Source organism: Crocodylus porosus, unplaced genomic scaffold (genome assembly GCF_001723895.1).
Source record: "Crocodylus porosus isolate Cpor-Errol unplaced genomic scaffold, CroPor_comp1, whole genome shotgun sequence".
Classification (NCBI taxonomy): Eukaryota; Metazoa; Chordata; order Crocodylia; family Crocodylidae; genus Crocodylus; species Crocodylus porosus.
Window position 1 is genome coordinate 7,896,360 of NW_017728911.1, and position 25,646 is coordinate 7,922,005.

Genomic DNA, 25,646 nt, shown 5'->3' on the forward strand with positions numbered 1-25,646 from the left:
TACAGTGTGGCCCTCACCACTTTCTCCCATGTGGAGTTCCTGAAGAAGATACACATGGCTCTTTGGATCCTGTGGATGACTTGCTCTGAGGTGGGGAAGACTAGGACAATATGTAGAAGCATCAGTAGTAAAGCTGCCTTAGTGAATACCACGCACCCACCTATTGACAGGCAGCGCAATTGCCATAGTCCCACTCTTTGTCCCTCTGTCCAGTCAGCTCTGGGTCAACTTCATTCTGAGGATCTTTACCCCATCGTGGGGGACAGAGACCCCCAGGATTGACAGGTCCCCAAGTTCACCCAGTACTAGGTAGATGTTTGAGTCGCACTGAGCTTGGCCTCTGATGTTGTTTCATATACCTGCGTGTGATGTAAAGCTCTTTCAACCAAGCACTTGTCCCTGCATATGATATTGAAGTCATCCATGTAGGCCAAGACCTTTGTCTCATCTCTGTTACTCCCCAGAATCTTTATGCCATTGATCCTGGAGTCCTGTCTGAGCTGCTGTTTTAGCACTTCCATCACTCAGATAAACAGATTCGGAGAGAATGGGCAGCCCTGCCAGACGTCTGACTCCACTGCTGTCAGAGCCCCATTTACCAGTATCCTCTTGCTCATGTTGGTGTACAGTGTCTTTATCCAGATGTCAGAGGTTGAGAGGACTCGCATCTTTTTCAGTATCGCCAGTAGGAAGCGATAGGATACCCAGGTGTAGGTCTTCTCCAGGTCGAGGCTCAGCACAGCTATTGTAGCACATCCCACAGCTGCATCAGGGCTGTGTGGATCTGCTGCCCTAGTACTGTGCATGCCTGGTCCTCATGGATCACCGCACCTGTAACAGATCTGAAGTGCTCGGCCAAGACTTTGACCTTTAGTTTGTAGTCAAAATTCAGGAGTGTTATAGGGCTCCAGTTTTTTAGGTCCCACCTCTCCCCCTTCTTGTAAAGAAGGGTTATGAGGCCCTCCTCCATTCCTGCTCCCAGGTGGCCCTCCTACAGGCACTCTCTACAGACCTCCAGCAGGTCCAGGCCCACCTAGTCCCAGAAAGCAGTGTAGAATTCCTTGGGCTGGCCATTTGTCCCAGGAGTCTCACCATTCTGGAAATTGCAGACCATTGTGTTTGATCTCCAGCGTCCAGTCCTCCACCAGCTTCTCAGGACCCGAAGGATCAGTTAGGGCAGTTCCTCTGGCTTCCATAAAGAGGAGAGTGCCCATTTTGCTCAATCCCCCTCAGTGCTGACTTTTTTGCAAGGAATAGTGAGCCACTACACTGACCACATTTCAACTTCCTCTTCACTCCCACAGCTGAGCTGTGTTTTTCTTTCCCATGTCCAATGATTCCTGTTTCCTCACCCTTAAATGCTTGGCAAACATCACCAAACGAGGCCCAAACAGTTCACACAGAATCCCTCTGTTGCCTCCTCTCTCTCTGTCACAAATGATTCATGTTGCCTCACCTTCCAGATGCTGTGGGGTGCCGGAGGCAAGGGGCTCCCTGATTGCCTACAGTTTTATTTTCCGTGTTGTGGCAGTGGGGGGGAAAACAAACTCGAGGCAAACTTTCAATAATTAGACTACGCCTGCAAAATTCTAACATATATTTAAGTTTTCCATGTCTAATTATTGATAGGTTGTCTTTATTTTCAGGGTAAAATTATGTTCTAATAAATACTGTATTTACTGCTTTGGCTGGCTGATGAATGTGCCTTGTGGAAATTAGAGTTTCATATGCAATATGGGACATTTGCTGACAAACAGATTTAACAAAGTCCTATGATTGCCAGTAAAGAAGCCAGCTGACTTGTAGAAATATAATGTAGTACTGACTTTGAACACTGATCCATAAAAAAAATCCAGGTACAGTTGCTACTGGAGAAAAGTCTACGCAGAATATACCCATCTTGCTCTGCACCTTTTTTGTAATGGAGCCTCTTTCTGAAGAGTACTGTAGATGCGTGGAAGCATCCTACATTGTGCATGTAGATCTAATTTTAAAGTTCCAAATCTCTGGCTGCTGCCAAGAAAACAGTACAGGTTTTCCTCTGTTTACACAGGTTCTTTATATGGAATTTGCTCTTATGCGATGAGGATATTTAGACCCAGCATAGATGCCCCCCTGCCCAAGCAGATAAGTCTGTGTGGGAGGGGAAAGGGGCATGGCCCCATTCACCCCAGCCCCGGCTGCAGCGGCCCCAGGAGCAGCCGACACCAGCCACCTGCACCAGGACACAATGCAGCCCAGGAGCAGAGAGGTAAGTGGGTATGGGTGGAGCACAGTGCAGCCATAAATCGAATTTGCATAAAGTGAATCCACTTCAGGCTGCAGGCTGCTGGCGCTGGCCACTTCTGGGGCCGCTGCAGCTGGGGCTGGGAAGAGTGCCACTTGGTTTCCTCTTCTTTGCTGCCTTGTGCAACCCCGAGAGTGGCACCCCTCCCCCTCCCCCTTCCCTAGTCCCAGCCTCACTCCCTCCCTTACCACCATTGGAACCTATCCCTATTTGTTACATTGTGAAGTGGATGCACTTTATGCAAATTTGATTTATGTGCTGTTCTCTGGGAACGCATGTACAGCATAAATCGAGGGAAACCTGTACTGCAGCTAAAGGAAACAGGAAGATGCTTATGTAAGTCCTGTAACTGGTTTCCTGAAAGTGAACACAGAGCAGACATGAAGCCAGTTCATTAAAAGGCCCTAGTGAAAAGTCATGGAATATTTTTTTCATGAGTTGCCCAGCTCTAAAATCCTTGGACATCTTGAGTAAAATGAGGACAGAAGGCAGCAGTATTGCAGCATTCTTTAGAACCCAAAAGCCCCTTGGAGTTATGTTGAGAGCAACAAATGAACAACAAAACTATTTAAATAATGGTAAGTTGCATGTATGTAAAATAAAAGATAAAAAGCAAAAAGAATACGCACTGCAATAAAAGCTATAAATAGGTTCATATGTTTATTTTCAATTTTAAAAGAGATTTAGATTTAGGCTCAGAGTAAAAATATGACAGCTTAGCTCTATCTTTAGCATTCTGAATAAAGATTTGCAAATAAAGAATCTCATATATGTAGATTCATGGGGTTTATTTCTGTTTCACTCCCACTAAGGTAAATTGGGAGTAACTTGAGTCACTACATTTTAAACAGCATAAAATGGATGTGAAGTTTGAATTAGGCCATGGATTTTTTGAAAGAGAAAAAGGGAGTATTGAAAATGTAACCAAATTAGTCAGATGCCAGTGTTATGAGAGTTGCGTGTTGTAGCATCAGTATGTGCATGTGACTATACAGTAATTATCTGTATTGCTGTCAGGGATTGGCACCCTGTTGTACTGTACGCTGCACAAAGACAATAAAATCAGTCACATCTTCAGAAAACTTACAATCTAAGAATCAGGCAAAACATAAGTGCAGGCAAATAGAGAAGCACGAACTCATATCCTAGTAGCTGGAGATTTTTATTTAGCTAGGGTCAAGTTTGTTTTTTTTTATTTAGTTAGGCTAGGTAAGATCATTCATAAACTCATAGGCTCTAAAAAGCTATGGGGAGTCTGAATCTTCAGTCCCAGTTCCCTCTATCCCTCTATTTTGGTGAGATGGAAGGCTGAGGGATAGAGGAAACTGGGCTGAAGAGCCCAGACCTAGCGGGGCCCTTGCGTGCAGATCAGCAGGGAAAGGAATCCAGTGGCTGCACAGTCTGGCAGGCTGTTACTCACATGAAGATTGCTCACCTTGTTCTCCTTTCCTCCCCTTTGTGTGTGGGGAGGAGAGGGGGATAGAGCACTGTGGGATTCTGGAGGATCCCCTGTCCCTATATACAAGCAACAGAAACTGAAATGCTCCAAAACAGCACCTTATATGAAGAGATACTGTTTCAAAACACTTTAGGTCTTTTTGGAACATTTTAAAGGGCCTACATGTTGTCCAGCCAGCCCTCTGAAACATTTCAAAGGCATTTCAATTAACTTCTGTCAATAACCTATATGTTCCATGGCACCGGACTTGGAATTCCAGTTGAGTGCTTGACTTTGGTCCCAAATTCACATGGATTTGGAGGAAATTGAGATTGTCTCAGATTTCTGTGAATTAGAGCAACAGTTAGCTGCCAGCTACCTGTTATTGCTTTTATAAAAAATATGGATGAATGCATCTCTAGCTAACCACACTGCAATTGGTGAAATTACAGAAGGAATACTTCTGTAGTCACATGTCACTTTATGATCTTTCCTTAGATTAAATTGAAGAGATTTAAAGCTTCATGATTTATTCTTCTTGTCTGGAAAAAAAAATCTTCTTCGCTTATCCACCTGCCAACAGAAAAGGGAAAGAGATATTAGAGAGATGAAAAGAAGTCGTTCCCAAGCTACTGACAGCACAAGCTTTTTATATATCACTAATACTTGAAAACTAAAAAGTCAGTGATTTCAACAAATCGCCTCCAGGTGTTGAACCTTTTCAGTGGATTTTACTGTATTTAACCACCAAAACCACAGTTAGGAATGACAATAAACTAAACCCCATCTGGGCCCCTCAATCCTGCACATGTTCCATATATTACAGTTATTAGTACACTCCCCAGAGAAGTTTTATATGTTCACACCAAAGTTTACCAGCACTCTTGGAAGAACATTCCAGAAACTGCTGCATCTCCCTGCCAAAAAGTCTTGTTTTTCATGCCATGTGGTGATTACTCTTTTTTATCTTGCATGTAACAGAGAGAACTTATAGCAGTGGGATAAATTTGCAAACAATTATTTTGGTTATCAAGACCCCCTGCCTTTTTTTCTTTTGACATCAAGGCCATTGGTTTTTTGTGTGCTCACATTGTACCTGCTTAGAGCACTAAGACTGTAATAGGAATTTGCCAAAATACCTTAGGATCTGACCCTTTTGAATAATGATGAATGGTGGATAACAGATGTTAAAAGTAAAATCAAACTGTACCTTCAGGTTTGATTTTGCTTCTGCTCCCTTTACTTTGTCCATGGAAATTAGCTCATATGTGTGATTAGTACCAGGAACTTGCTTTGCAGATGAACCTTTGAGACAATGCTCAGGGGTCTTTTCATATGAATTATCAATACGGTTCTCTGTTCTGAGGGATCTTATGTTCAAAGTAGACACCTGATCATAAGCAACATCAGCTTGTATTAAACGAGACTTGGAAATTTTCTCTGAAGGTAGGTCATCGCTGGATGACCTTGACCAGCCAATAGGAATCTGTTCATAAGTACTGTTTAGATTACCAAAGCCAGAAGCAAAAATGGTAGAGGATTTCACCTTATCAGTCTGTCCACATGTGATGTGTGTCAGGGAATTAGAGATCTTCTCTTGTGATTGCCCTTTGTTGAAGTGTAGAGAGGTTGCATATAGTTGTTCTGAACCTTGGGACTCCATGGAGGTTCTAGCTTTATTGGGTAACTTAGACAACTTAGACAGCATTGAAGCAGGAGCACTTAATGTCAACTTTGTTTCTGAAGGAAGTGATAGAGGAAAATGCAGGGAAAAGATACCTTGACCTTGGGTAAGTGAAGAATGGCATTTGTCTTGTTCTAGGTTAACCTCGGAATACACGGTGTCTTGTGGGGATGGCTTTGTCAGGTCAACTTGTTTACTGTAAAAATGTTCAGTTTGTTTAGTGAGAGCATACACAGTACTTATTTTTTTGCCATAAGTGTAGCTTGGTTGATCTAGTTCTCCTGGTTTGTGCTGGGGTTCCCCTTGTGCTGAACAGCCTGGATTCTCACTGAGGACTTTGTCAGTGGCAGAGTGTGTCTCCAAACCATGGTCCCTGTCACTTAAGAGGTGTTTGTTCAGCACTGCATATACCGTAGTTCCTTGATCATCTAAGTCATGTTTGAGTATCTCAGGCATAAGCAAGCTGCTCCTATCCGGCAGTGGTGGGGCCATGTCTAAATCCTGACACGAAGGAAAGGAAGGAGAGTGATGGGATTATTATCCATCAATGGCATATGTAAAATACAATACATTCACAAAGTGTGTGATAAACTGTGGCTTTGGCAGGCAATGGAATCAGAGCATTTTACAAATCTTGTTGCTTTAATTTGATATTAATTCTTGTGAAGGTAGTGTGGAATTTGGCCTGATTAACAATAAAGCAGCGGTGGAGACTGTCAGAGCAATGGAGGGGCATTAATGTTAAAGGAGTATGTCTTGCTAAATCTTCTATAATGTTGTGAAAACCTCCATCAAAAAGCCTTGGAAATTCAACAAGAACTCTTTAGAAGCTTTCGGCAATATTTCATGGAAAAGAAGTTTGTCTGGCCTTTGATACAGGTAATAGAATAATGCACTGTGAAAATCTACAGAACTCAATGCTCTGTACACATACATTACAAAGTAATCTATAAGTTTTTTCAAGTCCATCTGTGTTTATAGTTTCCTGTAACCTTTCTTAAAAAACTATGGGATATTTACTAATAGAATGAAATCCAAATTCTTCTTTTACACAAAGTCAGTACAAGTGAAACTCTTCAATTCCACTTACTATCTACTCATGACATAGCACTTCACAGTTGTTAGTTAGCTACAACATGATCAGGTAGACAGCTGTAAGTGTTGTTATTCCTACTTCGCAGGTGAGGAGGCTGAGGGAGGGGGAAGGAAGTGGTTTGCTCAAGTCAACACAGCAAATTCATGCCAGACCCAGGTACTTAAGTATTATTTTGAGTGCAAGATCCCATTTATCTGAATCTCTAAATTTCACCCTTTGCTTGGTGGCAAGATGCGACTGTCTTCTTTGCTGCATCTGGTAAAGTCATGTTTAGCAGAAAATAATTCCAAAGATGAAATGTTAGAGCCAGTAAAAGGGGTATATTTGGTAGGCATGTTGGTTTGAGACAAAAAGAAATGCAAAACTCTAGAACTCTTGGTTCAGAGATGATACCTTTTATTAGACCAACTAAGAAATCACAAAAAATTATCTATTTCTGCAAGCTTTCAGTTTCACATGCCCTTTCTCAGGCTCAGGGAAAAGTAAAGATAGTAAAAAGTCTTTTTAAAAAGTCTTTTTACTACCTTTCATTTTCCTGAGCCTGAGGCAAGTGTGCCTGAAAGCTTGCAGAATTTTTTTTTTTTTTGTGATTTCTTAGTTGGTCTAATAAGAGAGGCAGTAAAACAAATTCAGCAACAGCGTAACATCCCCAGATTGGTACAGTACTTCCTGGAGCAGGACTGCACCAGATCACTGAGGTCCTAGTAGCACAAATCAGGTGCTGCCTGCTGCAGAGAAATCCCAGAAAGTGCCCAGCACTGAGCTATTCGTTACATTTTGCAAAAACCTACCTCATGACTGAAGTGTTTTTTCTCTCCTGACAAGTTTCTCTGCTGTTCCTGAAGTGTTTTCTTTGATCGTAGAGGTAAGCTTGAGAGTTTTTCATCCTGAGCAGAACTGCTGGGGGTACCCTTCTTTGGCACAGTGGTTGGTGAACTACCAGACATTTGCTTTATCAGCAATGGTTTCACTGTTCCACTGTTTGATTTACTTTGCTTTGAAGAAGTTTGCTGGTCCAAAGAGATTTCATCATATATACTTTTCTCTAGTCTCTGTGGAAAGAATGAACATTCTTACTAAAACACCTTTCTTGACTACTATGATAACTGTCATGTTCATTTCTTTTCTTTATCAAATAGCATGGCCACTTCATGATTTACTAATGAGATAAACTAATTCTGTTAGAAAGATATTTAGTTTAATAATTCATTCTGCAAAAGTACTGTTTGTTGTATAGCTCTCCCTCTGGAGTGGTAGGATAACAGTAAATGGGGAGCAACATCCATTGGCAAAATGAGAGGGTAAAAAGAAATGCAGGTATCTCTGTTTCTTTTTCATATTTCTAATTGCCCATATGCTTCCTGATAGGCTGCTAATAATAGATATTGCATCAGAGCAAGAGAGCTTGTATATACCAATTGCATTCTTCTACTGAACTATTACAGACCTCTAACACAATCCCATATGTTTACATAATAACAGTTGCTTGATGAATCCTTCCCTTTATAACAGCATCTAAATGTAAATATCTGTTATCTGTACATCAAATAATTCCTCAAAAGTCTTCAGTGAGTCCTTGTCTTTTCACAATCATCTAGGAAAGCCTTAAAATACTAGTATTTACTGTAAACTAATGTCTGTTGTCAGCTCTTACTGCTTAGAAATCTCAAATCTAGCAATGATAGCTCCAGACTTCAAGATCTCTTGCTTTGATGAGGCTGTCCTCCTTATATACAGTATGTGTAACCCACCAAATTGGGTGTATTATGTCTTCCACTGTGCCCAATCCACAGAGGATGTGCATCTCCTACAGCAGTGGTTTTCAACCATTTTATCATTTGCAGACCCCTAAAAAATGTTGAATGGAGGTGCAGACCCCTATGAATTGTATGCATGAGTATTCACATACTTTTGATCAATTATAGTTATCTTTCGCAGACCCATTAGACATAGTCTGTGGACTCCCAGGGGTCAGTGGGCCAGAAGCTAAAAACCGATGTCTTACAGCTTCCATGTACCCAGACTGGCTTTTAGAGAAAGGTGCATAGACTTATGCTTGTAGCTCGAGTTCTGTAGCACTGGCCACAGTGAAAATCCTCATCCCCACTTCTGCAAGTTCACTTTTTCTGCTGATTGGCAGATCTCTGTGATTTCTTCTAAAGTTAGTTGGTGTTGGCTGAAAGCTGCAGCTCTATGAACTGTCTTCTATAGTTTGAGTTTCCACCTTTCAGTCTGGAAGGTGATCCCTTTAACTTCTACATCACACTCCCATCCTTACAGACCAGCAGTTGCTCCTGACATTGGGAACCCATCTCTTGCTTCCTTGGGTAGAAACAGACATAGAAACTAGTACTTTTATCCTCAGGCCAAGGCAACAGAACGAATTTGTCAGTAAATTTAATCCCATTATTCTATCAAGAACTGATTGAGTTCTGAAGAGCTTAACGTACCTCAGTGCAAGCTGTTATGAGATTCTCTCCAAAAGGCTCAATTTCTGAAGTCCGGTAATATTCTATCAGGTCTGCAAGACTTTCATGGGTGCAAGTATCTCCAGACACTACATAATGTCCATTCCGTAAATAATTAATTACAAAATGCCGGCATCGATCTTTACCTCTGTAATTGAAAGCGAAGGTTTAGACCTCTCAACTGGAAACACAACAAATGGGTTGAGAAGACAGCTTGTTTTTTTGCATTCATTGTTCACATTTCCAGATTTTAGTCCTTATTACATTTTATCTAAAATACAGTAAAAGTTCTGTTAACTGGCATCTTACAAGCTAGCATGTTCCACTAACCAGCATGCCAGCTTGTAAGATAAAGTGAAACAAGAAGTGCCCACTGTGGCACTTCTGGTTTCTCCAAGCCCCCACGGCCCTGGCAAAGCAGCCCGCGCTGCCGAGCCCCCACAGCCTGGGGGCATAACAGACTGTGCAGGGCCTGCCTCCCTGTCCCACGCGGCCTACAGGGCCTGTGGGGTAGGCAGCAATGCGATGGGAAGGGCGGAGGGATGCCCCCAGACATGGTGGGAGAAGCAGCAGCCAGGACTGCTCAATTAACCGGCATATTTTGTATCTGGAATCCCCCGCTCCTGGGGGATGCCAGATAACAGCTTTTACCGTACCGAAGTGGAAGAGATTATGAATAAAAGGGGCTGATTTGGCCCATCTTTCTGCAGACAGCTTCAAACCTGGAATTCCAAATCTTGAGTACTATTTTTGAAGCTTTGATGTTCTTTTCTTTAATGCACATTTATTAATGCAACCTCCTACTTTTGAAAATCAAACTTTAAAAAAAGAAATCTCATCTATCAGGTGAAATCACAAAGACCTGTAGTTTAGGCCACCAGCAGGTTTGGAACCTTTAATACAGTAAAAGCTGTGTTAACCGTTACTTTATTAGCCAGAAAACTCTATTAACTGGCATCCGAGCGACGCAGCAAAAGTGAAACCAGAAGTACCACTTCCGGGGGACTTCCCATTTCACAGCCGTGAGCTGAGTTTTTCTTCGGCACTTTTTCAGCCCAAGGCAAAGCAGCCTGCCTGGGACCCCCCCTCCTTGTCCCCCAGCACACTGACACCAGCGAGTGCACCAGATGGTGCACATTTGATTAACTGGCATCCCCCATTCCTGGGGGATGCTGGATAACAGAGCTCTTACTGTACCTACATTCATATTGATCTTTACCATTCAATTTATGCTGCATCAGGTGACAGTAGTAAGCTGTTATCTTTTACATGGACCAGCCACTAGGGGAAGTGAGAGACTTTGCCAGTGGGTCTCACTGATATTTGATGTTAGCAGAAAAATGTAAAAGCTCTAAAATAATAGATTCCACTTCCAGGGTCTGGAGGGGAGGGTAGACTAGTGATTACAAGTCTTTCTGTGCCTGCTCCCTTCAATTTCTAACCACTGCATCCCAAATGCTGTCCCTGATCCATTTTTCTTCTATGTAACTCATCCTGGCTCCTAACCCTCTCCTCCTACATAGTCCTCCAACTCCGTAGAATGTGATCTTATAATAGGAAGTGTGTGGTAACCTATGACACTCCCAGCTCTGACTAAAATAATTTAATGTTCTTTAAAACTGTAACCTATCCCTTGTAGCCCTTTCCTAGAAGTCTTTATCTAACACTCACCATCCCCCAGTTTTTATACTACCTATGTCATGTAAAGAGGTGGCAAATCCAGGACTCCTTACCAGGGAAAACTCCCATTCACTTTAACAAGGTATTGCAAACAAACACTAGAGTCCATATAGGCCCACTCAGTCAACACCTATAAAAAAGAAGGCTGAGAGGGGACTTGATAGCAGCTTATTGCTACATCAAGGGAATACATCAAGGGCTTGGTGAACAACTGTTCACCAGGGCACTCTTGAGGAAAACCAGGAATAATTGCCACAAAGACTCCAGTTGCCTTTCCTGCCTGATGTAGGGGGCTGGACCCGATGATCTTCTGAGGTCCCATCCAGCCTTACAGTCAATCTATGAATCACAAGCCACTTTTATATCTGCTGATTATGCCTTCTCTAACTTTCCAATATAGGCAACTGGCCACTCCTATCCAATTCTACACTCTGTGAACCAGCATACTTCAAAGACAATGGATATCCACCCTGTCATCTGTATAATATTATCCATAAAAACAAAAATCTTGCCTCTGGCCTCTGTGTTCCGACCAAAACTGTGACTCATTCCCAATACTGTTACTGATACTGTCCTTCCCCTGATACTCTGCTGGGGAGGAGGTTCTTCACTGCCACCCTGGCTGACCTGTTCGACTGGGCTTTACACTGAGCCCGCTGGGGGTTGGGATTACCACTACTGCTGGCTCGCTGGGTAACCCTTGTAAATCCAGCAGGCCAAAGCACTTAAGGAACCCATCCCTACCCTAGCCCCAGAATGATCAGTGGGGAAGGCAAGGGCCCCCAGTGGGACACTTGCTTGCCTGTACACCAGTGCCAGGAGCTTGGGGAATAAACAAGAGGAACTGGTCCTCCTGCTAAACAAGAATAACTATGACCTCGTAGGAATAACAGAGACCTGGTGGGACTCCACCTATGACTGGGCCACAGGTATAGATGGCTATACCCTGTACAGGCATGATTGTGCAGATAAAAGGGGTGGGGGTGTAGCCCTCTATGTCAAGGACAGCTACACATCCCTCCAAATTGACATTGGCACCCAGGAAAGATGACTGGAGTCTCTCTGGGTCAAAATATGTGGGAAACATGGTTCAGGGGACATCATGGTAGGAGTCTACTACAGCTCTCCTAACCAGAAACGAGAGGTGGACCAGAAATTCGCCAGGGAACTGGCTGAGGCTGCATGCTTTCAGTGCATGGTTGTCATGGGAGACTTCAACTACCCAGACATATCATGGGAAGAGCATTCGGCCAAATTCAATGGGTCACAAAGCTTCCTCACATGTGTGGACAAGCTCTACCTGACTGTAAGTCTATGGGCTGATGAGAGGCAAAGCATTGTTGGACCTGTTATTGGCCAAAAGGGATGACATGGTCAGTGACCTAAGAATCGATGGAAAGTTGGGTGATAGTGACCATGAGCTGATCACCTTTACTATCCATTGCAAAGCTGGCAAGTCAGTCAGCAAAGCAGAAGTCCTTGACTTCAAGAAAGCTGACTTTGAGAATCTCAGGAGGTTCACTGTCGAGGCCCTAAGGGACCACGACTCAACAGACAGAGGAGTCCAAGAGGAGTGGTTGCTCCTCAAGGGAGCAATCCTGACAGCACAAGGGATAGCCATCCCATCTTGGAGGAAGGGTAGCAAAAGGGCGCAGCAACCCCCTTGGCTCAGCAGGGAACTTGAGGACCTCCTACGCCTCAAAAGAGAGACTTATAAGGGATGGAAGGTTGGAATTACCACCAAGGAAGATTACTCAGCACTAGTCTGTACCTGCAGGGAGTGGATCAGGAAAGCCAAGGCTGCAACCGAGCTCCATCTGGCTTCACGTATCAACGATAGCAAAGTCATTTTTCAGATATGTAGGGAGTCGGAAAAGAAGCAAGGGTTACATTGGACCCCTGCTGAACCAAATGGGACAGTTGATAACTGACACCCAGGAAAAGGACAACCTGCTTAATGGCTACTTTGTGTCAGTCTTTCATCAGTCCAATGGAACCGCCCTGCCTAGCAAGACGCGGGACACCCAGGGTGAGGGCATATTTATACCAAGCATTTACTAAAAGGATCACCTTGAGAGGCTGGACACCTTCAAGTCAGCTGGTTCTGACAGACCCTAGGGTACTCAAGGAGCTAGCAGGTGTCATAGCTCAACCATCGGCAAAAATATTCAAAAATTCGCGGCGCTCAGGTGAAGTACTTGAAGACTGAAAGAAGGCCAATGTGGTACCCATGTTCAAGAAAGGGCGGAAAGTAGATCCCGGGAATTACAGGCCAATCAGCTTGACCTCAATCCCTTGGTAAGATTCTCGAGGAAAATTATCAAGGAGACCCTTCTGGACAAGCTGGCTGAGGGCAACATGCTGAGGAATAGCTAGTATGGGTTTGTCGCGGGTAGGTCTTGCTTGACCAATCTCATCTCCTTCTATGACCAGGTGACATACCACCTGGACAAAGGAGAAGAGATTGATGTCATATACCTGGACTTTAAAAAAGCCTTTGATTTGCTGTCCCGTGACCTCCTCATGGAAAAATTGGCCAACTGTGGCCTCGGCTACACCATAGTCCAATGGCTGGAAAATTGGCTCTGTGGTCGGACCCAGAGAGTAGTGGTTGATAGCAGCAAGTCATTATGGTGCTCCGTAACCAGTGGTGTTCCCCAAGGATCTGTCCTTGAACCGGTTCTCTTTAACAACTTTATAAATGATGTGCACATTGGTGTCAAAAGTGCACTGGCTAAGTTTGCCAATGAAACTAAAGTTTGGGGCATAGCGTCCACACCTGAGGACTGGCTAGTGATCTATGCTGACTTGGATAATCTTAGTAAGCAGTCAGACACAAACCTGATGACATTCAATACTGATAAATGCAAGGTACTCGACTTTGGAAGAAAACCCGCGGCATACTTATCGGCTCAGCAGAGCTACACTTGCTAGAACCACTGCTGAAAGAGACTTGGGGGTCATGATTGACTATAAGATGAACATGAGCCACCAATGTGATGTCACAGCTGGTAAAGCAAACAAAACCCTGGCTTGCATCTATAGATGCTTCTCAAGTAAATCTCAGGATGTTATCCTTCCGCTGTACTCGGCCTTGGTGAGGCCACAGCTAGAGTACTGCATCCAATTCTGGGCTCCGCAATTCAAGAAAGATGTTGAGAAACTTGAGAGAGTCCAGAGGAGAGCTACGTGCATGATCAGAGGGCAAGAGAATATGTCCCATGAAGAGAGGCTGAGAGCCATGGGACTCTTCAGTATGGAAAAGTGCAGGCTGAGGGAGGACCTGGTGGCAACCTATAAGTACACAAGGGTTGTGCATCAAGATCTGGGAGCATGTCTGTTCACCAAAGCACCTCAAGGAAAAACAGGGACCAATGGTCATAAACTCCTACAAGACAGTTTTATAGTTTCATAGTTGGTAGGGTCAGAAGGGTCCTGAGCAGATCATCAAGTCCAACCCCCTGCCATGGCAGGAAAGAGTACTGGGGTCAAACAAACCCAGCAAGGTGATTGTCAAGCCTTGTCTTAGAGATCCCCAGGGTAGGAGCCTGCACCACTTCTCTTGGAAGTTGGTTCCAGATCCTAGCTGCCCTGACAGTGAAGTAGCACCTCCTGATGTCTAATCTGAATTTACCCTCTGCCAGCTTGTGACTGTTATTTCTAGTCACTCCTGTTAGTGTTTGGGGAACAGGGACTCCCCCAGTGCCTGCTGGTCCCCTCCTGACTAGTTTGTAACAGGCTACTAGATCCGCCCTCGGCCTTCTCTTTTGGAGGCTGAACAGGTTCAGGTCCTGTAGCCTCTCTCATAAGGCCTGCCTTGCTCCCCCTGATCATGCGAGTGGCCCTCCTCTGAACCCTCTCCATGTTGTCCACATCCCTCTTGAAGTGCGGTGCCCAGAACTGGATGCAGTACTCTAGCTGCAGCCTGACCAGTGCCGCATAGAGGGGAAGGATCACCTCCTTGGACCTGCTCGAGATGCATCTGTGGATCCATGATATGGTTGGCCTTCCTGACTGCATCCCCACACTGCTGGCCCATGTTCAACTTGGCATCAATGATGACTCCAAGATCCTTTTCTGCCTCTGCACTGATGAGAAGAGAGCTCCCCAGCCCGTAGGTATGCTGCTGGTTCTTCCTCCCTAGGTGCATCACCTTGCACTTGTCAGTGTTTAATCCCATCCTATTCTCGTCTGCCCACCCCTGTAACCTATCTAGGTCTAATTGTAGCCTATTCCTTCCTTCTAGCATGCCCACATCCTCTCACATCTTAGTGTCATCAGCAAATTTGAACAGGGTGCTTTTTACCCCTTCGTCCAAGTCACTGATGAAGAAGTTGAACAGTGTGGGCCCGAGGACCAAGCCCTGTGGAACCCCACTGCCCACATCGCTCCAGGTCGAAAATGACCCAAGAAAAAATGTCTTTACTGTCCGAGCCCCCAAGACCTGGAATAGACTCCCTCCAGAGGTGGGGCAGGCACCTACTCTGGACTTTTTTCAAGAAACGCTTGGATGCTTATCTTGCCGGGATCCTTTGACCCTAGCTGACTTGCTGCCCCTGGGGCAGGGGGCTGGACTTGATGATCTCCGAGATCCCTTCCAGCCCTAACGTCTATGAATCTTGTTCTCTTCCTGCAGCCCAGAAATGCATCTTCCCAATCTGCCCTGCCTACCGTCCCTATACATGCTGGAAACACTGCTGTACTTATTCAATCTTCTGATAAGATTCACACATGCTGCTCTCATTCTACAGACCTGGAACGAATTTGTCCCACATCCTCTATGGCCATTAGCTATGGTGCCAAGAAAACTTCCTTGACAAACCGTATAAGGACATTCTCCCACAGAAGAAATGAGAAATTCCAGTTCTTTTTCTAAATTTTCTCATTCTCACACATTTGCTTTTAGGATAATTATTGCTTTTTAATAATCTTGTAAAGAAGCATGCATTACTTTATACCTCTAACTCACTTTATACCTCTAACTCTAGCCAAAGAAAGTTTTTGGTTTTGGTATGGTCCCAGAAGTGAAATATAAAGGCCCAATTCAGAGTCTTTTGACTTAAAGTTGTAAGCTACATTCAATTTTTCTGCCCCATCAGCCTGAATGCACAATCAAGCACCATTACCTTTCTACCATGTAACTTATTGCCTCTAAATTAGACCCAGTGACCTAGAAAAGTCAGCACATCATAAGAAAGTTCAAAAAAATCACCCAATTGCCAGCTATTGAGTAAACTACTGAAACTTTCTGGTAAGTAGCAGTATGAGGTTTAACACCAACCTTTTAAATGAGAAGCAGTGTGAATTCATGGTAAGTCTAACAAAGAAGAGGTGTGCTGCTGGAGCATGAAAAAAGGAGATGAAAATTCCCCTTAACATCCTAGTGGAAGCATAAAACAGTTTTGCATTTGACCATAGAAAGTCATGATGACTCTGCTCTACATCTATAGCGTAGAGCTTTTAAAGGTCAGCAGACTTATTTTGCATGTTCCTCTCACCTCTTGCTAGACTTATCAGATCAGCAGCCCCTGCTTGATAATCAGGTTTTCTGATGTGTTTTATTTTTTTAAATAGAATGATCAGTTTTAAATAAGCCTCAGTAGTTTTTCTCCTTATGTCCATACATATAGTATAAGTGTTCTCAATTGGCTCCTTAGTGAATATAAAATTACAAAAGATAAGAGTCATTACTATAGACATAGGCAGATGGACAAAAATGATTTGGGGGTGCTGAGTGCATGCATACGCGCATGCATGCCTGCCCCAGCAGGTAAGTTTGTGGGGGAAGGGGCAGGGGCAGAGTGCGGCTGGGGCTTGGGGCTGGGGCAGAGGCAAGCTCTGCACAGCCAGGGCAGGTGTGGGATGGAGCTACAAGTGGCTTATCCAGGAGGCGCCTGGTGCAGGGAGGGGTTGGTGGCTCCCACTGCTGCACCCACTGCTGGAGGGCACGGGGGGAGGGGGGGTGCCCCTGAATCTGTGCAAGGCAGAATGGGCTGTGGCTGTGGCTAGGGCCAGAATGAGGGGACAGACAATACAGAGGCAGAAAGAGCAGGGAACAGAAAGCAGAACAGCAAGTCAGGCAGGGAGGGAAAAACAGAGTAGTGGATTGGTCAGGGAGCACAGGGCAAAGACCAGAAAGTATAAGAAGAAATCAAATAGAGGAAGGGGATTGGAATAGCACTCTAGGATGGTGTGGGGCTAACTTGTGGCATGCTTGCCAAAAGGCTTTGCCCCCATTGAGCTACGGGATACTATTAGTAAGAGCTGTCCTCACATTTTAAGGCAAAATTGATGCCAACATGGGTAAGGAAACAAACATAGAGGTAGAAAGGGCATGTTAATCACGATATGTAAAAACAGGAGCAAAATACCAATTTCCCAATCAGCAAGCAGCACCTTTTTATCTTCTGTGAAGTTCAGTCTTACCTATAGGACAGAATATACCCAATTGCTTTGTCACTTAATCTGATAAGAAAACAGCCAAGGTCCTTGTCTTTAAGTAGGTCTTCAGTCTGCCTGTAAGAATAGAGCAATTTACAGTGAATTTTTAAGTTGGTATCCAGTTCTTCCAGTGCAGCAATATTCCTAATAATTGCTCAGGACATAAAACGTACTGTCTCACTGCACTGAAAACACTTGAGCAAGTCAATAGCCATTACAATCATTTGTAGCATGAAAAATACCTTTCCTGTATTCCTTCTGCCATCACAAAACAAAAACTTTAATTTTTGTCTAGTTTTTTGCCAGAAAATTATTTGAGTTCCCCTACGTTGTTATAATTCATTTCCAAAATTGACACTGGGCATCTAGAGAATGTAAAATACAAGAAAAGCTGCTGAAAAAATGATTACATATTCAGGGGCTTCTGCTTCTTTGGAGCACATATTAATCTTTAACATTTAGGTGATAAAACAGTTACCTCACTGAATACCTGCTTCGTCCACATATAAAAGTCACTGGCAAGAGCATTAACTTTACAGTAACCAGACATTGCTAGTTTTTTTGCAAAGTAAGCTTAAATCTAATCATGAACCCTCTCATATTTCAGAAAACAGAAGCATTTAACTGAAATATTTATTTAATCTATTTTATGCTATGCTACATGACTATAGGATGTCTTACTTTCTTGTAATGAATCCGTGGAACCATTCAGGTAAAGTACCATTCTGTAATAGTAGAGGAGCCTGTGTGTCCATAAACCACTTCGATGCTAGGTCTTTTAGCAGCTCAGAAGACTGGTTTTCAATTTCTGTGTTTGCTTCCCTTGCTAAAAGTAATTGCTGATGTTTGTTCTCCATCCTATCATGAAAATGAACCTGAAGCATTTGAAGGGAGAGACAGCAATTCAGCTGTGTAAAGTTCTACTATCATCTGTATTATGGGCAACATGAGATCTCATTTGCTTATTTTATGCCCTGCAATATGGTTCACCAGTTATATAAAAACAAATGCTCAATGCTGTCATTGTTTCAAATATATATATTCTGTCATTTCCCTTTACAAAGGCATTAGGGAAAAAACTTCCCTAATAAATATGATAGCACTTTCTTATAGTCTGGAACAAAGTTAATGCAAATGCACACTGTTGGCACGTCTGCATGTCACTCTACATCACCATGCTGATGTGCTATGTAATCTTAGCGACCACATAAGTCTACAAGGCTGCCACCCACCGTCTCTCCTGGGATCTCTGCCTCGGCTGCAGCCTTCCTTTGGCTGCTAGGGACTTCCTCCTGGTCCCCCTGTCAGACCAGAGCATGGGGCTTTTATCTCTGCCTCGCTGCCCAAGCTGGCAAATTGGTATTGGCACATGCTTACAAAGTACGTCCACACTGGCACCAGCTTTTTTTTTTCTTCAAGTTTCCTGGCCCTTGTTGGCTGAGACTTGGGATGCCACAACACTGCTGGTAAGTCCTGTGATGTGGCAAACCCACCGCCGTGGCCAAGCTCTTGTGGCTCGGCGTGCCATGGCGCTGCCAGCAAGTTCTGTGGCGTAGGGCTCCTGCTGTTGCCACCAGGTCCCCATGGCTCAGCATCTCCCTTGCCCCTGCCACATGAGGGAACCTACTTTATTACTTAAATTTTGGCCACTCTGTAAAGACATACAAATCTAAACAACTCCAAACATTTTAATAGTTGTCATAACTTGTTCAGTGAACAATATTTAGTGCAAGGCACAATACAGATTGAAATAGGTATTACATTTTCTAGATGAAAACCTTTTATAGTTACATATTGGTCATGCTGATGGTCTTAAATTTAGGAAACAGCACTTGATAAAAAAAAAGACAGTTTTTCCAATAACCAAGATATCTGCAATCTGACTCTACCAAAAGAAGGAAGTTAGTCAGAAAAGAATTTATGAGGGTTTCAGGTTAATGACAAAGGTCCATTTAGGTGGATGGAGAATAGAACTTAGAATATATAGAAAGCCAGTCTAGATAGGAGGAGGTGTAGGTGCAGTGACCATCCTCTTGCTGCCTGGTACAGCTTACTGTTGACAAGCATAGTTTGGTATATACAGATTGGTATATCCCTGATCTTTTGCTTTCAGAACATCTGGGCTTGCGTACTTGAAGCAGTCCTGTTAGCTTAACCTAATGAGAATGTTCTCTCCTGCATGCATAAAAATGCAAAAAACAGGAGCAAATGTGTTCACCATATTAACATATTTGCCATGGAAAGGTGAAGAGCATTAAAGTAGGGTATGTTTGTTTTTTTTATAGAGGGCAGATTCTTCCAAAACTAAAATGCAGTTCTTTTTGGAAAACTGGTTTGTTTGTTTTTTATTATTTTCTTTCCTTTCCTCCTCCCAAAACACCACTACAACACTTGCTGTTTCCGATGCAGTAGAACCACTGTTGTTCAATTTCATTTTGGGCCTTGTATATACACGGAAAAGAATTTGCCCAGTACAAGGCATAAGAGAGAACCAGAGCCACTGCCCTAAAAAAGTCACATTAAAGAGCTTCCTAACAAACTATGAAATCAGCTTGGATTCTGGTGTCCATGTTCTGTTTGCTTCAGAGACCCATTTCAGCTTCAGCCTTAGGTAACAGTAAGATTTAATTTCCAACTATCACAATTTTTTAAACTGTGTTGTGCAATATAGCATTTAGAAAACCTCCCTAATTACACATCTTCAGGGAGAATAGATTGATCTGAGCTGTTACTCTTCAGTATTAAACATGCCAGGGGCTTTAAATATCTACTTACATCTGCTACTACCTAAATCATTGTTCTTGTAGGAACATTCTGGTCTTGCTTTATTCCTTCAGGCAAATAATATGTTTATCTGTGTGCGTGTAGCATTTTAAAACTTTTTACAACATGATTTTATCTTCTTTTCTTTTTGTAAAGGGAAGAAATAATATTCTCATTTGACTAAAGCCTATTACACTTTGCATTAGGGAACAACTGCTTTTGTTCTTTCATTTGCAAGGAGTTAAAAATAGCTATTGCAAATGGTGAGTATTCATATTTCACAGAAGTGCAGATTATCTGCACTCTTGATTTGGAGCCAAGGCACAAACGCTTTAATCATCAGATCCTTTATTCCAGGTTTCTGGTTTTGTTTTGTTTTTTTTATATGCCCACATTTTTTGGAAGCAACTGCTGAGTTTTTTTTGGATACACAGCTTGAGTCATCTGTGAAGCACCAACAACACCAGGGCTAGACATTCAAAAAGCCTGAGCCTGAATTGATTCAATTTTTGCAGGTTAGACTAACCTGGCGAGGCTGAATCAGTTTGTAACTGTGCAGACTTCCCGGAAATGCAGGCACATGCCTGCTGTAGCTCAGGCTAGAAGCTGGGGGTGCTAGAGCAGCCCTCCCTTCCCTTCTACAGTTCTGAGCTGAGGGGGTGTGGCCAAGCCCTGGCAGGACACTCTGATTAGGAAGGAGTCCCCCCCTCCCCCTGCTCTTCAGCCCAGCCCAGCAGGGAAGTGATAACACAGTGTTTATCACCCCTAACTCAGTGTTTATCAGCCCATTAAGAAAACAGCAAGACATTACTGGCTACCTGTTGCTTCTGCCTTTGTCCTGTCTGCCACAGCATGGACCATAACCAGCATGTGGTATGCTAACTAATGCTGAGAGGTGTCTGTGTAAGGTAGAGGGGATGGGACAATCCCAACTTAGCAAGGAGTGGGAAGATGAAGAGCAGAGAGGAAGCCAGGCATACACCTACAGTCTCTGCTGAGCTCCAGCCAAGGAGCAGAGGGGAGGGACCAGCTCTACTGTAGACAGCGCCCTGTCCAGCCAAGGGGTCTGGGACAGACATTGCATAAACCGGTTTCAGCCATTTTCAAACTGGCTTTTGTGCACTGAACATCTGTTCTGTTCCAGGTTTAAAACACTTTCTGATCACTTAAACTGGTTTATGTGTAATGTAGCCCATGTGATGTGATGTGATGTGATGTTCGTGGGAGCTGGGGTGCTAGAGAGTATCCAAAAGATGTCTCCATTTTTTACATCCAAAAACCAAGACAGCTGATATCCCAGTCAATGTTTAAGATTTTTTGGTCTGAAGACTGTGTATGTCTCCTCTGATGCTTCTTGTCATTTTTCCTTAAGACCTAAAGCAGATTAGTGCTATGGTGTAGCACTGAGACTAACTTTGCTTCCCTCTTAGCCTGTCCCCTATACTAGAATTTCCAAGGGGACTCTCTGCAGACAGCCTGTGGCTGTCTTCTGCAGTGTATTTAGCAGAAGAATGCTCCCATGGTGGGATCCACAGGTTTTAGTATCCCTTTACACTTGTTTCAGCCTTTTAACTTAGCATAAAAGGGACTGAATGGGAGTGAAAAATCTCACCAGAGAGTTTTGCCATTGGCTTTGGTGGGAGCAGGTTTAGAACTCAAGCATGTTTATTTCTTTCATATGGAAAAATGGAACATGGGAAATAGGACTGGAACGAAAGGTGTTTAGTCTAGCTGGAACTCCACTCGGTGTGGGGGAGAGGAGATGCATAACAGAGCAGTGGAGCAGTCTGTCCCTTTTAAAAGAGAACATAGTAAGCCGCACTGCAGGGTGTTTGGTAGGCAGGGAGTGTCCTATTTAGAGCAAAGCTCCCAGAAGAGTAAACACGATTGAGCAGAAGAGCTTGCTACAAGGAGGGGCCAGAGCCAAGGGCTGCCCTCCTAGTGCCCAAGACAGGGCAGAAGGGTTTGCTTTTGTTTATGTTTGCATGTATGTTGCTTAAGGACTGTCTCTTATCTGGAGGACTAGCTGAGGAACATCTTAAGGAGCAAAACCCAGTGCAGAAGGTAGTAGGCTAGGCAACTGGCTTACAATATAGTTTTAACAAATAAATACTTGCAGGACTGAAACCAAGCAATATCCCCTGGAAAAGGCAGAATTAGGTCAGTGCACATGCAAAACTTTTAGGGAATTAATCCATGTTTTGTTAGAGGTGATGAAGTAACTCTCACACAAAATAGAAGGACATGTGAAGGGTATTTTTCCGTTAGCGTTTGTTCTGCTTATTACATTAGAAATATTGGGTCTTGATTTCTTGTTTTGCCAAGAACCAGGTCTAGAAAACTAGTTGGATTGTGACATCTTAAGCAACTGAAACCTAATGAAGTGAAAGGATGATTTTTTTCACTAGACTGCTTTCAAACTAATTGGTCTGATATTCAGCTGATCACCACCGACTTGAAAGGAGTCACACCGGTTTATACCAGCTAAGGATCTAGTTCTGTTTTATACTTGTTTGACCCAGATTCCTTTCAAATGCCTGGGGGGGGGGAGTTATTTTGTTAGATGCTTAACACCCTTGACACCTCAGGTGAAGGCTGAAAAGATTTTGTTCAAGTTCTTTTGTCTTCAAAGACCTCTTCCAGCAAAACTGATTAAAAAAAAAAAGTCAAGACATGGTATTTCTAATATAAAAAGTAAGTGTGTATGTGTAGTTCTAATATAATAAAAGCTTTAGTCTGTCTGTCTGTAATACTTTATTCACACTTTGAGTGGTTGTCTCAGCAGCCAATCACAACACTGACTGAAACAACCAATCACAGTGCTCTGCACAGACAGAAACACATGGCACAGTGCTGCCGTGACAGCTGGGACTGAGGGAAGGATTGGGGGTGAGCCCCTCCCCCCCCGCCCTGCTCCTTGGAGGCAGTGACGGCATGGGATGCTGGCTGTGCAGCACTGGCCTCACCCCCCGCCCACTTTGGCACATGGGGCCAGATGTGAGGGGGGAGCATGGGGCTGGAGGTGGAGCAGCAGCAGCACAGGGTGGTGTGTGGCGGCGCTCCATCCCCGTCTGCCATTATTTCTGATGGCCCATAGGCACGCGTGTGTGTGCATGTATGTAAAATGGTCATGGGGTGGGGTCCCTAGGGATGGCCATGATGTCCATAGGGCCCTGTGACCTTGCCAGCTTCACCCTACAGGTGCCTTCTATTCTCTCCTGCCACATCTTGATGGTTAAGATAATAGATGGTAGATAGGGAGGCTGCCCTCAAGGTACTATGCAGTCATGGTCCTGGTGGACCCCACTAAACTGTTTAGGTTCTTACACCCCTTGCTGGGTCCCTCTAAGTAAATGCCTCGCAGGACACCCCAAGCCTTATTGGCTAGATGCATGACTCTAAAACTTTCCCTTTCTCACGTTCCATGCCTCACAGATGGTATATAGGTGTTGTCTCCCATGCCCTCTACGCTTAACGGTGTCCTCTGGTGCTGGGGTTTGCTGACCCCCATCGCTGCGCCCTCTGGCACTGAGGCTCTGCACGGCACTGGTCCCCAATAGTCTTCCTGGTCTTCCTCCTCCCCAATAGCCTCAGTCTGGTCTACCAGATTAAAAGCAACAACATAAATATGAGCCCCTGGGCTACAACATAACAGCAGCCATAACACTGAAGGTCACACTCTGTCCCTTTAAGAGGGCCAATTTCTCCCTCAACAATGTGTGCTTCTTAGCCCTGGATACTTTAGGAGCTCCTAAACTTCATTAGTCTCACCAGCAGTAGTGCAGGCACCCAGGTAGCTCCATGGAGCTTTTCTGCATGAACTCCACTCCCCCTGGCAGCTGCCAGGGCCCTAACTGCCTTCAGTCCCAGCCCTGGGGCTTATATGGGCCCATGACCCTGCCTTCTTCCCGTCAGCTGACTGGGTGCAGGTGCAGGCTAATTCCCTGGCTAGCCGGCTGCCACAGTAACCTGCATCTGTGGGGTTTCTGCCTGGCTCCTAGGGCCCTCTCTCTCAGCAGTTTCTGCCCTTGAAGGAGCAGGCAGGCACCTTAGTGCTCTGCAACAAAAACAAATAGATCTTTCAAACTTTTATTCACCAAAAAACAAGGACATAAAACAAATTTGCTTTTGCAGATAAGCTGTACTATTTGTTTCATTTCCACAGGAGTTTAATCTGAATAAAGATTGCAGGATACCACGTCATAACTGTTGCTATATTGGGCAAAGCAGGATGTTATAAAGACAAAGCATCAATCTGCACTTGCTATTTCCTTGTTTTTTCTTACTATGTCACAACAACAATGCATTGCTTGCATCCTAATGCAGGAGTGACTGTCTTAATTTGGGATATAGAAAAATTGATGCTCCATTAATTTCTAGAGTGCTGGTAAAGAGCTCCGGCTGCAAATTAATAATGGTTTTCTGTAATTCACAGCTCTGAGGTGACTGCTAGCTCATTGGTATGCAGTTCTGGCTCCACTGTTAATAAATGTCTGTCTCCACATCCTTTCCATTACAAAGAAAATTATCTCCTGTTTTTTGGAGATAATCTTGTCCATTCAAACAAAATGTTATTACAAAGGAGATACTGAAATAACCTGTTTCCCAGACTTTTTGTAAATTATTCATATTTAAGAGAGTTTCTCCCTTTGGCATTTCTTATCTGATTCAGTTCCACAAGGATGGTTTACTATTCAGAGAATCTCTTGAGGCATAACAGGAGCAGAGGTTGTGGCATCACCTTCTTCTACAACTGATGAACCAAACCCTGCAGTTCTTCCTCTGACAGAATTCTTATCAATTTCAGTGGGTGATTTTAAATGCTTAGGACTGAGGGGCTTGATTTGGCATTCACTGTTCCGTCAACAAGTATATATCTTCAATCATTATCAGCACCTCTGACTCATCTTTATGTCAGAAAAATTCTGCTCTTACCATCCTCACCATTTAATCGTCCTATTTTTTTACTGGTTACAGGAAACCATACAATTCTCTCAAGGTATATTAAGCTAAACATGTCTTTTCCAGTAAGACTTTTAACAGACAGAACTCAAAAGAAAAATATGCAGCATTAGTCTGATTTATGAGATGATGTTGTGTAGTCCTAAAATAAATTAATGGGCCCCTAATGCAAACTATGCTCCAACAAATATCCAGGAGGGCTGGGAGTATAAATACAGCATTGAATAAAAAGAGAACATTTCAGGTGAATAGTTACCCATATGCATACACCCTGTATCAAGGAAATAACTGAATGATGTCAGTCGGCAGCAGTATTGAGACCAGGTGGCTATTTAAATTAACTGCTTGATGCCCTCAGAAGATTCCAGAATATGCCTGTTTCACCTGCTCTCTTCACAACCCATCGGTTTGTATGGTAAATTCATATAGCAACAAGGCAGCACAGCAGGTACTATGGAGCACTAGCAAGGCAGAGCTAATTGGTATTACATTTTGTTTTAGCTCCCCAAGTAACCACCTTTGCAATTTAGAGCATTTCCAATTATGAATAAAATTTAGTTGCCCTTTTTCAGCTTGTGTTGACATTATACATATTTGCTATTTTCTACATGAATAGAAAGAGACTAGTAAGGCAAATGCTTTTTGTATATCTGTAGTGTGTACATGTCAACCCTGAGCTATTTTCCCCAGGACAAAAACAGGCACAACTCATCCAGGAACAAATGCAGTGTCTACGAATGCCAAGGCTGCAACTGAACTCCAACTAGCTTTGAGTATCAAGGACAATAAAAAGTCCTTTTTCAGATATGTGGGGAGCCGGAGGAAAA

General features: G+C 43.6%; 1 protein-coding gene across 1 annotated transcript; it reads right to left on the minus strand.

Annotated features, from left to right (window-relative positions):
* Window positions 1-2,943: 2,943 nt before the first annotated feature.
* On the minus strand, window positions 2,944-17,965 carry SH2D7 (SH2 domain containing 7). The gene is made up of 6 exons (XM_019533384.1): window positions 17,776-17,965; window positions 17,080-17,169; window positions 8,956-9,121; window positions 7,297-7,557; window positions 4,936-5,910; window positions 2,944-4,298 (listed from the first exon to the last, which is right to left on the minus strand). The coding sequence occupies exons 1-6, from the start codon at window positions 17,949-17,951 to the stop codon at window positions 4,248-4,250; spliced, it is 1,719 nt and encodes a 572-aa protein (XP_019388929.1). The 5' UTR covers window positions 17,952-17,965; the 3' UTR covers window positions 2,944-4,247.
* Between the last annotated feature and the right edge of the window lie 7,681 nt (window positions 17,966-25,646).

Excerpts from the sequence above, each read along its gene's own strand:
- SH2D7 (XM_019533384.1), bottom strand. The coding sequence starts at position 17,951 with ATGGAGAACAAACATCAGCAATTACTTTTAGCAAGGGAAGCAAACACA. Across the intron at positions 9,122-17,079 it reads GGGTATATTCTGTCCTATAG|AGGTAAAGATCGATGCCGGC; the intron begins GTAAGACTGAAC and ends TTTCAATTACAG. Across the intron at positions 7,558-8,955 it reads TCATAACAGCTTGCACTGAG|AGACTAGAGAAAAGTATATA; the intron begins GTACGTTAAGCT and ends TTCTTTCCACAG.